This window comes from Pinus tabuliformis, chromosome 8 (genome assembly GCF_031772625.1).
Source record: "Pinus tabuliformis cultivar Carrire ecotype Pingquan chromosome 8, CPIR1, whole genome shotgun sequence".
In the NCBI taxonomy this organism is placed as follows: Eukaryota; Viridiplantae; Streptophyta; class Pinopsida; order Pinales; family Pinaceae; genus Pinus; species Pinus tabuliformis.
The window spans coordinates 1147105208-1147120187 of record NC_142294.1 but is presented as its reverse complement, the minus strand read 5'-3'; the positions used below and the strand labels follow the sequence as shown (position 1 = coordinate 1147120187).

General features: G+C 35.9%; 1 protein-coding gene across 1 annotated transcript; it reads left to right on the top strand.

The window, feature by feature from the left end:
* The first annotated feature begins 12356 nt into the window (after positions 1–12356).
* Positions 12357–14234, top strand: LOC149239406 (E3 ubiquitin-protein ligase RSL1-like). Its single transcript, XM_089373404.1, has 3 exons — positions 12357–12990; positions 13176–13834; positions 14040–14234. The coding sequence occupies exons 1-3, from the start codon at positions 12619–12621 to the stop codon at positions 14137–14139; spliced, it is 1131 nt and encodes a 376-aa protein (XP_089229530.1). The 5' UTR covers positions 12357–12618; the 3' UTR covers positions 14140–14234.
* Positions 14235–14980: the final 746 nt, after the last annotated feature.

Here is a 14980-nt window from a genome sequence, read left to right as displayed (position 1 = left end):
GATCTTATCCGGGTCCACTGCTATACCTTCCTTGGAAATAACATGTCGAAAGTAATGAAATTCTGTCTAAAAGAAATTACACTTACTAAGCTTGTCATACAACTATTTCTCTCTCAACAATATTAACATTGATGCTAGATGCTCTACATGCTCTTCTTCATTCTTAGAATATATCAATATATTATCAATGAAAACTATCACAAACTTGTCTAGATAAGGACGCAACAGACTATTCACCAAACAAATGAAAGTATCTGGAGCATTAGTAAGACCAAAAGTAACCACTACAAACTCATAATTCCCATACCTGGTATGAAATGTGGTCTTGTAAATGTCCTCATCTTTGATGTGTACCTGCTGATATCCTGATCTCAAGTCAATCTTCGAGAACACTACTGCTCCCTTCCGTTGATCAAACAAATCATTAATCCACATCAATGGATACCCGTTCTTGACCATTACCTTGTTCAAATTCTTATAATCAATACACAATCTGAGAGTACCATCCTTCTTCTTCACAAACAATATTGGTGCACCCCAAGGCGACCCTCTTGGCCTAATGTATCCTTTATCAAGCATTTCCTTAAGCTGCAAAGTCAATTACACCAACTTCGGAGTGCTCATCTTGCACAATGCCTTAGATGTTGGTGTTGCTCCTGGAATCAACTCAATAGAAAATTCCACTTCCCTATGAGGTGGTAACTCTGAAATCTCTGTTGGAAATACATCCTAAAACTACTGCAAAACCGGATACCTCTTCAAGACTTTAGCATCCTCAACATCCTTCCCTTTGTCACTGGAAATATGAATTGCAAACAATACACACCCTTTTCTGCTACTACGATTTTCTTGCATATTTGTAAACATTCTCACTGATGCAGGCTTCTTCTTACCTTGCAAGATTCTACTCTCTCCATCATCGTCGAGACACTCAATAACCTTGTCATAGCAATCTACGTTAGTCCAATGAATGTACAACTAATCCATGCTCAAAATCATGTCGTATGAACCCAAAGGAAGCACATTTAGATGTGTTGATGTAGACATACTGTTCAACTTGAATGCACAAGATCTCACCTAATGATGAACTATTTTCTTGGTCCATGTAGCTAACTGCACCAACCAAGACTCTGCATGCACTTCTTTATTCAAGCCACACTTATCCACCAGGTTAGGATTGATATAACTATAGTTAGATCCAGGGCCAATCAAAATAGAAACAACTTGATCACCAAGCTTACCTTCCATCTCGATAATAGATTCCTGATGATCAGCCTGGCTATTATCCAATGTTTCATAAATTTGAGGAATACTTTGTCCAACATCTCCAACTATATGTGCCTCCTGAGCACTAAAAATTTGGGGTCTACCACCCTGATGCTGTGGAAAATCTCTACTGCAATGATCCTTTCCACAAGTCCAACACTACAAAGCCTTCCTGCCATCACCCTTGTTCTACTCCTTAGACTGAAATCCTAATACTCTGTCAACTGGATTGAATTTTATAGATTTTAGGCTTTTGCGATCTTCATTTTGTGTAGTGATGTCTTCCGGCGTCATCGCATTCATGATTTATTGTATCAACGTTTCAAACCAACCTCTGTGGTTCATCTTCAGGATCAGATGTGTGAAAAAGTTAGATATTGACAGGGCTTTGAGAAAGGTAAGGTATGACTTCTTCATTCCAATTTGTACCCTGGATCATTCCAATGCACGATCTTCTTATGATTTCTCCCTTCCGTATAGGTTGAAAATTATAGATTTTAGGCTTTTGCGATCTTCATTTTGTGTAGTGATGTCTTCTAGAGTCATCACATTCATGATTTATTATGTCGACGTTTCGAACCAACCTCTATGGTTCATCATCAGGATCAGATGTGTGAAAACGTCAGATATTGATGGGGCTTTGAGAAAGGTAAGGTCTGACTTCTTCATTGCAATTTGTACCCTGGATCTTTCTAATGCACAAACTTCTTATGATTTCTCCCTTCCATATAGGTTGAAAATTATAGATTTTAGGCTTCTGCGATCTTCATTTTGTGTAGTGATGTCTTCCGAAGTCATCACACTCATGATTTATTGTATAGATTTTTCGAACCAACCTCTGTGGTTCATTATCAGGATCAGATGTGTGAAAAAGTCAAATATTGATGGGGCTTTGAGAGGTAAGGTCTAACTTCTTCATTGCAATTTGTACCCTAGATCGTTCCAATGCACAAACTTCTTGTGATTTCTCCCTTCCGTATAGCTTGAAAATAATAGATTTGAGGCTTCTACGATCTTCATTTTGTGTAGTGATGTCTTCCGAAGTCATCGCGTTCATGATTTATTGTATTGACATTTTGAACCAACCTCTGTGGTTCATCATCAGGATCAGATGTGTGAAAAATTCATATATTTATGGGGCTTTGAGAAAGGTAAGTTCTGACTTCTTCATTGCAATTTGTACCCTGGATCGTTCCAATGCACAAACTTCTTGTGATTTCTCCCTTTCGTATAGGTTGAAAATTATAGATTTGAGGTTTCTGCGATCTTCATTTTGTGTAGTGATGTCTTCTAGAGTCATCACATTCATGATTTATTGTATCGATGTTTAGAACCAACCTCTATGGTTCATCATCAGGATCAGATGTGTGAAAAAGTCAGATATTGATGGGGCTTTGAGAAAGGTAAGGTCCGACTTCTTCATTGCAATTTGTACCCTGGATTGTTCCAATGCACGAACTTCTTGTACTGGATTGAAATTATTGTACAATGTTGCATTCTCCATGTTATTTGCATCCTAAGGTTGTCCTCACTTCTTATCCCACTTTCCTTTAGCCTTGTCATTACCTTTCCAACCCTTCTTAGGCTTTGAATTACGCTTAGATTGCTCATAACAATGCTTCAACTTCCCAACTACCTCGTCCAATTTCCGAGGCTCATTATACTCAATCTGATCCTCAAATGCTAATGGATATCCACTAAAAAATATTTGAACATTCGTCTTCTCATCCTTAAGATATGGCACATACCTCAACAACTCCAGAAACTTATTTGTAGACTCTTCATCTATCATAGATCCCATCTTCAACTCGTAGGACTCCTTAGCCTTAATGTCATAGTATCTATCTAACAATTACTTCTTTTGGAAGAGCCTTTTAAACTCATGCCAACTCAAATCCTCTCTCTTGATGCCTTTGACACACTTCACATATTCCCACAAGATGTCCGCTTTTCCCTTGAGACTGAAAATGGATATCCTGGCTTTCATATTATCTATATAATCATGCAGCTCGAAGAACTTCTTCGTCCCAAGAATCCATGCTTCTGCATCTTCCAGTTTCTTCTATTCTCCATTAAAGGGTAGGAGGTTTGGCTATCTTGAACTCATCCGGAAAATACTGCTTCTCACTCCTGTAAGGTTGATAATGACCATGTTGTCTCTCTAATCTAGAACTATAATAGAACCCATAACCACTACCTCTCCAATCAGGTGTATCCATCCATCTGCCACCTCTAACTGTATCATTCCTATTTGACATGTGTCCTCCATGAGACCTGCTACCATATGCCCCATTTGTCCTTTCCTCCTGCCCATAACTGATTCATGGTTTTCCCAGTCTTTGCAAATATGATAAGATCTGAAGGATCATTGCATTGACCTCTGTTTGATTTTCCTGTGCCTTGGCAAGACTTCCCTGTGACTGAAGGTTATCTTGTCTGCATAAATCAATCCATATTAGCACAATATATATATATATTATATATATATATATATAACATCAACATATCAATCCTCATAATATACCGACATTATCAACCTCTAAATGGTGACACCACTGCAACAATGACCATTACGGGAAGTAACCAACATGCATGCTTAATAAACACATAGACAATTAACCACACATGCATAACAATCACACTTAGTCTATCCAATCCAAGTGTTTGAACCTGGAAGCTCTAATACCACCCTGTAATGCCTCCTCCCACATTTACCCAAATTCACAAGCTGGCTAGGGTAAACATGAGACGAGTGTCACTATGACCTTACTCAACCTCCTAGTTCCAGTTAAGGAAGTAGGGCCTACAAACTGACATCCTACAGGGACTAGAGAACACCCATGAGCTGAAGAAACACCCCAGGTGGTTAATCCTTGAGTTGGAACCTTGTTTCAGTGACCTAGACCTATAAACACACCCTTGACACTGCCTGCATGTGGTTGTGAGCCTTTGATCACACTCATAAGCTTAGTACCATGCGGTTATTACCCCATATCTCCAGTTTTGTGCCCATGATCCTGGGATCTGAGCCACTTTTCTATGCTAGTCTATAGACCACTGCCCAAAACTTCATATAACTTTCTAGAACCATATTTCTCATAACGTCAATGCTAATCATTCAAACTCAAAGGCAAAACTTGACCAAAACTGCCTAGATCACACTAGACATTTCGTCAAACACATGATAAACATGTAAGCTACAGGTCATGAATGCATATCTGATCATAAGAGTATGAGATTCATTTGAGAATCACCAAGAAGGCTCTATGCCTCTCCACATACCTGCAACAACACTTATTAGCCCATCTATTCATCAACCATTAAATACTAAAAAAAATCATGACATGAGCCAAATATAACATACATCAGGTAACCAACAAATAACCAACACACATCCAGTGTAGAAACCATGAAAACTCAACCATAATATCACCAACATAGTCACTATAAGTATTCATGAATCACAATAGAAAAATAACTCTTATTAACCTATGAAAATACCAACCAAGTTAGGGACTTCCACGTACCACCTGACCATATATTGGGCTGAACCAAATATCACTTTCAAACCAATCATCTCCGAGCCATATTCCAAGCATGACTGTGGGATCTCATGAAATAAACCAAGATAAAGCCAATCCAAGGCTTCCAGAGGCCAAACCACCTTAACCTTCAACCACAGTGATTCCACCTCCACGGTCGGACATCACTAACACCATCTAAATTGGTCTCTACCCAAGCTATCCAGGGCTCTAGGAACTTGTAACTCAACCCACAACCTTCTAGGGCTCCAGAGCGTTTGTCCAACTCGGCACTAGGTACTAGTAACTCAACCCACCAAGGGCTCCAGAGCGGTTATCCCAACCGAGAATCCAGGACTAGTAACTTAACCCAAGTTGTTCCAGGGCTTCCAGAGTGATTGTTCCAACCCACATCCATCAGGAACTTGAGCACCAATCAGATTAACAACAAGTCGAAAACCCCACAACACCATGGCTATCTAAGAAATGGCAAGGAAAGGCTAAAATCATTGTCACTCCAGGAAAATCTCCATGCCAATGAGAACACATAACCAGAAAATCACATGCATATACCATGCATCCTGAAATCAACAAGGAAATTACGCATGCAACTTGTTACTTGCAAAGCAATCCAACTGTAGTTGTTGATCCATCTTTTCCCTTGCACTTTCCTGCTTTCCTTTGCCTTCTTTCTTCAATTCAAGTGAATTCTCAATTGCTCCAAGAATGCTCCAAGATTTCTCTAAGTGTGCAAGAGTATGAGAAAATGAGAGAATGAAAGAGATTTAACCCAAAACTAAACTAACAAAAGCTGTGAACTGATCCTCAAAAGCCTTTTTATCATTGAGGCCTCTATTTTCTTCATTTTCCTTCATTTTTCCTTCAATTTCTCTCTCATGCAAATTTGTGTCCCTTCACCTCCCTTTTCTCCTATTTTCCTTTATTTTCATAAATAAAATGTTTGTTATTGCCTCTTTGCCTTTGCCAATTTCCATAGCCATTTATTAATCAAAGTGATACCCATCACTATGTTTTTCCCAACATTCAACTTGGAATACATGTCCCGTGACCTTGGTCTTATTTATTTACATGGAAAAGCAACAAGGGGCTGCTACATTGGCAGATTGAGCTAACCAATTGAAAAAAGTCGAGCAGGGAGAAGAGTTCGAGCTAGAAGTAAGCATAGGTGAGAGGGAGATTAGTAGCAGGATTCTAGAGGAGTTTTCCAGTGCCAAAAGAGTCAACTAAGGGAAGTTGAAGTTATCGATTGGACGTTGCGCAGAGCCTCAAAGAGGCAATTTGATTCAGCCAACAAAGAGGTCGATTCAAGTTCAGGATGACAGAATAATTTTCCAAATGATCGAAGAATCACTTTCAGAGGCAGCAAGAAACATATTGTCATCATTAGAGGCAGATTCCAGGAGTGCGAGTTACAGGTTGCGTAAAGGCATGCATAGGGGTCTTGGATGACCAATTTTTATGAGTGGTGTTGTGCCGAGATTTCCCATGGAGGAGGGAGAAATTCCCTCAATCATTTTTCCAGATATTATTGTTGAAGATTGCCAAGTTTTTGCATCCAGATTGTACTCAAATTATTTCACTACTGCCTAATAATAAAACCCTCATCTGTTGCACCTATTTTCCTACATTAGGTTTTTCCAAGGACATTTGTCCAAAAATAACTGTGTCAAATTTTTGTGTGTGCGCTCTATATTTCTCAGTTTCCAACATTTTATTTTCCGTAATGTTTTTATGGTGAAAATTGCAATTGTGATTTTATTTGTTATTTGTTGTAGCAAATAAAATGCACTTAATTTTTAATCAGTGAGAAGAATAATTTCCAGCTATTGCAATAGATTATAAAATTCAAAGACTGCACCACAACTAGATCTGAAGTCCCTTTGATCATATTTGAAGGGATATGGGTATTAAAGGGGAAGAAAAACCTTGGAAATGCCCCACCCCCACTGCAGGAAAATTTCAATAGATCCCTCTACAACCACAACTGTCATTCATATTCATCCACAATCCCTGAGTCGATTAAAGTAAAGGCATTTTCAATCCAAGAGATGTGGTCTACATCGGCGAGCAGGAGAGAGTCGAACCCCAGATCCTTGATGATGATATATATCATGATCGACGAGATGTTATCAACAAGGATGTGCCATAAAAGGAATACCCTCACACCACACATCAACTTTGTTATTCCAGGATCTAGATCGCGCCAACTACCAGTAGAAATGTTTCCATATGTCATCCTCACTGCCTCCATCTTCTAGTATACACACAAAATTCACGAAGAATTCATCCATGGATTTGACCCCCATAAGCCAAACCCCTCATTGCCATATGTCCATAAATAGTGATGCAATCTGAGACTCTTATTCCTCTCAGTAATTTCAAAAGAGACCCCACAGCTGAATATTTTGAGAGACTAACAATATTTCTTTACATTAGACGCCAATTGAGAAAGGTAGTTGGATCTAGATCTTCCCACCAAATAGTAAGCCCATATTTTATCGCAGACATAACTCCACTACAGTTGGGAAACTTCGACATCTATTCAGTGCCCAACGTCGCAATAACTTGCGATCTTGAAACCCTTAGTGATTCCAAGTTGAGATTCACGGAGAAGCCAAAACCTAATGTTGATCTCCATTTCTCTCGATCCCTATTATTATTATTATTATTTTGTTTTCAATGAAAATGATCTTTTAGACCATGGTTTCAAAAATGTCACAATTTTAAGGGACTTGTCTAAGCATGCAATAATTTCGCCCAAATGGTGAATTTCTCATCGGAATCCAACGATTTTCTTTTCAAAAAATATGAAAGTGGGAGTGTTTGAATCATTTTTTTAATGGTGGAAAAGGATTCAACACCCTTAAGAACCCCTGGAGCACCTAAAATTTTGAAATTTGATAGCTGTAACATGGATTTCCAAAAATTTCCTGTTGGATATCGTCAAAATTGTGTTGGAAAAACCATTATTTTTTGGGTGAAATCATTGCATGTTTAGACTACGATCAATTTTAAGTCCCAAAATAATTAGGGACGATGATGGTGCTACGAATAGTACATCTCTTCAATAAGGGGTTAATTTTAATATTTTAGTTGCAAGGGTATCAATGGTTAAGGCCACTGTTTTTGAAGAAATTATTTTTTTGCTTGAACAAAATAGGGGGTGTTATTGGGATCACCACTTTTTTATTTTGGGGTTGATTTTAAGATTTTGGTTGTAATGATATAGGATGTTAAGCACATGGTTTCAAAAAAGTTGTAATTTTGATCCCAAAAAAGAAAAGGAGCATTGTTGTTGGTGTCACCTTTAATTTAGAGGTTGATTTTAAGGTTGTTGTTGGAAACATTGTGTGGTTGTTAAAGACATCATTGCAAATGTCGATAATTTTAACCTCTCCCCTTCATCTTCCCTCCATCCAAAAAAAAATCATTAATAACACTACCTTTTAAAGTAGATGTAAAAATTATGACTAAATACAACCTCTAGTAAAATGAGAACTCTAAAGGATTTTCATTAAGTAGATAACAATGTTATAATCTTTAGCATGAAAAGGACAAATGGATCATTAACATAAAAAGTTCTAAGGAGAAATGACATTTTATTGTGTTACATGATACCAAAGACCAAATGTGAGAGGAGGAGAGGTAATATATAATGCATAATTTAAATATTTAGGTTTTTAAGTATATAAGTTTTGCCTACATAAATTTGAAGGATCATTAGAATTGTAGATTTTAGGTGTTTAAGATGGCATGCTTTAATTGTTTTAGAATTTTTCAAGTTGTTGAATATGTTTATGTATTCAAAAATGTAATTTAAACAATGTAAAATAACAACTTCATGTCAATTAGGTTTAGCTTAGATGGTTGGGTAGAATAATTGTTATCCTCCCTATTTAGGTTTAAATCTTGTAATGAGACATGTTAAGTTCTTGAAAATAATATTTTATATGACACTCTTAAATGAGTTTACCAAACTAGATCCATCTTAACTCCAGATCTACCAAGCATTGAGAGGGACCAAATCTTTTCACTCTAAAAGAGGTTTGCATCTCAAGAGATTTGATCCCTCTCGATGCTTGGTAGATCTAGAATTAAGATAGATCTAGGTTGGTTTAATTATTCATTATAAGTGTAATTATTATTATTATTATTATTATTTATGTAATTTGATGGAGTCAAAATGCTTTATTGATAATTATAATTATTAAGTATTTTATTTTTATTTTTATGAAATTTGATCCAGTCAAAATGTTTAACACAACATTATAATGTTTAATATGATATGACAACATCTCTACCATATTGGGCTAGAGAGCACCCCTCGACACAAACAAGTGGCACTTTTTCCTTCAAGTTGATAGGGACCCTAATTTCTTTCCTTGGGTGGTAGTGTGGAAAAAAAAAACAACTAAATCAATAATCACACAATCAAATTTCAATATTGATCATTAAAAAAATAAAACATAAAATAATACACCAAGAGGATAAGAGATGCATTTATGGTAGAAAGACTGGGTCAAAAATCACAATTATTTGGTAATACACAAGGAGGATAAGAGAAACCCTCGTTGTAGAAAGAATTGGCCAAAAATCACAACACAAGAATGATAGGAGATGCCTTCATGGTAGAAAGATTTGGTCAAAAATCACAATTAGTTGGGATGGGATGTGTTCATAACTGTACTTTGTTATAATAATAATAATAATAAGGCATAGTCTAACTTATAGACGAAATGACTATTTTTAGGGCTTTTTTTTTGTAAGCTTGGTAGGACTACATCTTCATCATGTCCAACTTCTCACCCTGATCGGGGGGGGGATAATACAAGATTTTAACCCAAGACCTCCGATTTGGTGAGACTTCATTTCGACAATCATTACCAATTGAGCTACCCCAAGCGACTTTTTTGGTTAATTTTAATCAAAATCAGGTAGAGATTTTCTAAAATTGGTGAGACTTCATTTCGACGACCATTGCCAATTGAGCTACCCCAAGCGACTTTTTTAGCTAATTTTAATCAAAATCGGGTAGAGATTTTTTTAAATTTGAGTTTTAGTTGTTTAATGGATAGAATTTGAGTGTTCGAGGGGTTTTTCAGGGTGTTGAATCCATTTTTGCATTCGGAAATGTATTTTAAACAACAAAATATCACAATCTTACTTGAAATTGTATTGTCGAATTCCGGTGAAAAACACTATTTTGTTTATAAATTAAACTACACCTAATAATAATAATAATAATCCAGTTTTAAAGTTATAACTAAGCCATACTTTAAATTGATGTATAAAACTTTTTTGTTTATGGACTAAAAGACCCACTATCATACAATAATGTAACTACATGCACTACTTCTTCTACATTAACCTACAGAGAGATGCACTTACCCATGATCTCATTTTAACAAAAACTAGATTAATTATTATTTGTAAATTTTTGTGGCGGAAAGAATATTGTTGAGGATTCAATAGTAGAGTTTAGGCTTCTGTGATCCATATCAAGTTTACAAAAGATTTTTCGGCGAAGATCACATGAAACATCATTTGTCGACGCGTTTCGAACCAACCAGTGTGGTTCATCGTCAGGACAAGTTGAAGAAACAGATCTAGCTTAGCAAGTTAAATAGACAGAGCAGAGCCTCCAACGGCTAAAAAGACCAACAACTACTTTTGACTAGGTACCGGGATCAAAACCCTTTTTAATAATTTAAGGGAAAAAAGTTACCCTAGGGGGACCAATCCCTTAAAATAAAATAAATAAAAATAATTTTATGATAATAGTTAGTTAAAAATATTAATAAATAATTAAAATGTTATGTTAAATTAGTAATTAAAAATAATTTATGATAATAGTTAGTTAAAAACAAATAATTAAAAATTATATTTAAGGGAAAAAAAAAAATTACCCTAGGGGGACCAATCCCTTAAAATAAAATAAATAAAAATAATTTTATGATAATAGTTAGTAAAAAATTATTAATAAATAATTTTATGATAATAGTTAGTTAAAAAATATTAATAAATAATTGAAATGTTATGTTTTTTTTTTTTTTTGCATGTGGTTCACGAGCACCCTGGTCAGTGAGTGATCGCTACGTCCACGGAAAAATCTGAGCGATAGCTAGGCTAAATCGCCCCTCGGCCTACTGCAAGACCTGACCCCAAGGGCTTCGGGTGGATTCGACCCTGTGACCTCCTGATGGCGAGGCACGGTTTTTGACCAACTGAGCTAACCCTTGGGGCTAATTGAAATGTTTTTTTTCCGAAGGTGGCAAAACCTATCAAACTCAGGTGTCAAACCAACAGTGAGAACAACCATCTCTGGCTGCTATCCGCGAATGTCGGTTTGACTCATCACCGTTATCAAGGAAAACCACGCCACCTGTAATAACCCGCTGGTGGTCCGTAAGGGAGCAAGCTATCGGCTAATTGAAATGTTATGTTAAATTAGTAATTAAAAATAATTCATGATAATAGTTAGTTAAAAATAAATAATTAAAAATTATATTTAAGGGAAAAAAATTACCCTAGGGGGACCAATCCTTTAAAATAAAATAAATAAAAATAATTTAATGATAATAGTTAGTTAAAAATTATTAATAAATAATTAAAATTTTATGTTAAATTAGTAATTAAAAATAATTCATGATAATAGTTAGTTAAAAATAAATAATTAAAAATAGGACCATTCTTATATGAATAAATGAATATAAAAGAAAGAGATGGTTAAAAGTATGAATGAAAAAATTAATATAAGTCAACTTAAAAATAATAAAGTAAGTTTAAAAATAAATAAATAAATAAATTAAAAAAAATAAATAAATAAATAAATTAAAAAATAAAATAAAATAAATAAATAAATAAATAAAAATTAAAATTAAAAATAAGGGATTGATTGGGCTCGTATGATGGGTTTTTAAGGGGTTTTTTGGTCATAAAGCATGGGCATTTATGCTGCGCAAATGGATAACAAATTATATTTAAGGGAAAAAAATTACCCTAGGGGGACCAATCCTTTAAAATAAAATAAATAAAAATAATTTAATGATAATAGTTAGTTAAAAATTATTAATAAATAATTAAAATTTTATGTTAAATTAGTAATTAAAAATAATTCATGATAATAGTTAGTTAAAAATAAATAATTAAAAATAGGACCATTCTTATATGAATAAATGAATATAAAAGAAAGAGATGGTTAAAAGTATGAATGAAAAAATTAATATAAGTCAACTTAAAAATAATAAAGTAAGTTTAAAAATAAATAAATAAATAAATTTAAAAAAATAAAAATAAAAATAAATTAATTAATTAATTAAAAAATAAAATAAAATAAATAAATAAAATTAAAAATTAAAAATAAGGGATTGATTGGGCTCGTATGATGGGTTTTTAAGGGGTTTTTTGGTCATAAAGCATGGGCATTTATGCCGCGCAAATGGATAACTTCAAAGTACAAGGCAAATTCAAGATTTATTAAGATTGTGTGTGTGAATAGAACTTGCATTTAACTTTGGTATGCTGAACTCTGATCTCTATTAACTCAAGCTTCTATCACCTCCGCTATACTTTTGTGCATGACACGATTCGATCTTCTTAGGGATTGGCAGAGGGTTTCGGTTGCTTCTCATCACCTCCGCTATACTTTTGTGCATGACACGATTCGATCTTCTTAGGGATTGGCAGAGGGTTTCGGTTGCTTCTTTCTTTTTCTCAAAGAGGAGGACCGATTCGTTTATCTTCAGGTTGGCCTTCGGCCTTAATCGATCGATCTTGCCTGAACATTTCGCTTGCTTGTCGAATAGAAAGAATGGCTCTGGTCACCGTTTCTGCACGATCCCAGGAGGAGAGAATATTTGCTCAGACCGATTTTGCTCAATCGGATGGCGAATTTGAAGAGCAGTTGCAGGAGGCCGTGGAGACATCTAACGAACAATTTGCACTCAATCTTCAGGAGGCTGAAGTACTGGAGCTTTCTAATTTCGCTTACGCTTATGCTTTGCAGGTTTCTGAGATTTTAAATGAAATGCCATCTGATGGGCTTGGGCTGCTTCAGCTCACAGCCTCTGCTTCGGCCTCTGCTGGTTCGTCCTCTTCATCTTTTGAGAAAAGGGAGGAGTATTTGAACCTGCATGACAAGGAAATATTTATTTGGAACGGCCAAAGGCATCGCCATGACCAGGTAAATCTTGAATCTCATTTACATAATGCTTCACAACAACAACAAAAATGATTCAGGATGGCATAGCCGAACATCTTTCCGGTTGCAATTCACTTCGTTCACTTTATTCTATGGGGTTTTATTTTATCTGTTGTGCAATTCACTCCGTTTATTTAATTTGATGGGGTTCTATTTCATGTGTGCAGGGGTTTTCAGCCAGAGAAAGAGAAACCGGGAAGAATATCATTGTGGATTCAGGGTTTTCTCTGTTGAACAAGGATCGCTCGATAATTTCGCAGTCTGTACCCGTGAAACTCTGCGGGATTTGCTTTGAGGAGTCGTCCGATATGTTTGAGGGCAGTCTTTGCTTTCATCGTTTTTGCGAGGCGTGCATGACGCGGTACATCCACTCGATGCTCGAACAGCGGAGGCATCAGATATATTGCCCGCATGAAACTTGCAGAGAAGCATTGACGCTGGATGAGTGCAGGTATTTTCTGCCTGCGGAGATCTTTGAGCAGTGGTCGGCTGTAATGGTGGAGGCAGAAATTCCCGAAGCCCTGAAAGTATACTGCCCCTTTTCCGACTGCTCTGGACTTCTTGTCAAGGAAAGTGTTGGAACCTTGGATGTGGAGGAAGTGGAAATGGCGGAATGCCCCTTCTGCAACAGGTTGTTCTGCGCGCGTTGCAAGGTTCCGTGGCATGCAAATTTACAGTGCTCCGAGTTTCAGAGCCTGCCGACCACCGACAAAACTGAAGCGGATTTTCTGCTTCTCAAGCTTGCCGAGGATCATAAGTGGCGCCGCTGTGGAAAGTGCAAATCGATGGTTGAATTGATCTATGGGTGTAATCACATTACTTGCAGGTACGTTTTTTCGTTTATTTTCTGAAATTCTTCGCTTGTCTGTTGAATTCTCAGGTAAAGTAGAGCCCATATAAAGACTTAGGGCTGAGAATTGAACCTGGGCATCTTGTTTATTAAAGAAAACGCTACAAACCGAATAATCGGTTACTGTGCAATCAGGGTTTTTGGGTTCGTAAGTAATCTGTGTTGGTGATGGTCAATGCAGGTGCCAACACGAATTCTGTTACGTTTGTGGCACCTCATGGAGAAATGGAAGCCCTGACTGCAATTGTCCTCGGACAACTGTTGACCGCTTAATACGTTGACTGGTTCATAATCCCAGGAGTTCTGATGATATATATTTTTTGCAATACACGCAGGCTGTAGATGATTTTTACCGGGTAATTACTATGTTAGTGGATTGTGTTTAGATGGTGCTATGGGGATTCTGTGCAGCATCCCCAAATATATTGTCTGTATGAATGCACTTCCAGGGCAGAGGAGGCAAAGTCTGCTCACGCCGTTTGTGCAACAATTAGTTCCTTGTAATGGAGTATTTGGATGGAATATTTTGGTTTGCTGTCAGTAATTAGTGTGCACAGTGCTTTTCTTTACAACCCAGAGGTTACTAATATTCTGTTACAGTCGGTGTTCTGATGGGGATATAAATTAGCAACTGAAAGTAACGTGTCTCTATGTGATGTAGAATTAAAGATTCGATGTAACGCATAAATAAATGGTTTTTCTTTTAATAACATATTATAATATTTCTAAAATTATTGATAGTATTTTCTTTGCTTTGTCGTTATTATTTCAACCAGTCAACACAGCATTTCTATGGAAATCTTGATAATGACTTCTATTGGATTTAGATGGAAATATTAATAGTGTTTTGATTTTTTTCCTAATTATATTTTTAAGTTTATAGTTTAAATAAAAAATATTGAAAACAAACTTATATTGAGGACTTGTGCATATTCATTTTCTTGCTGCACTGATAACAACGAAATATAAGAAAAAAATGAGAATTTTTTTTTATTTAAATATTTAGAAGTGTCTATTTCTTTTTGAATTGATACTATTTAGATTTTCTAGTTTATTGTTATTCATTTTCCTAAAATAAAGTTTATTTTAGGTAAAACAAAGGGTTGGAAAATAAAGTTTCTT

Bases quoted from the DNA above. Each gene is read 5' to 3' on its own strand.
- LOC149239406 (XM_089373404.1), top strand. From the start codon at position 12,619: ATGGCTCTGGTCACCGTTTCTGCACGATCCCAGGAGGAGAGAATATTT. The intron at 12,991-13,175 runs GTAAATCTTGAA...TCATGTGTGCAG, and splicing joins AAAGGCATCGCCATGACCAG to GGGTTTTCAGCCAGAGAAAG. The intron at 13,835-14,039 runs GTACGTTTTTTC...TGGTCAATGCAG, and splicing joins TGTAATCACATTACTTGCAG to GTGCCAACACGAATTCTGTT.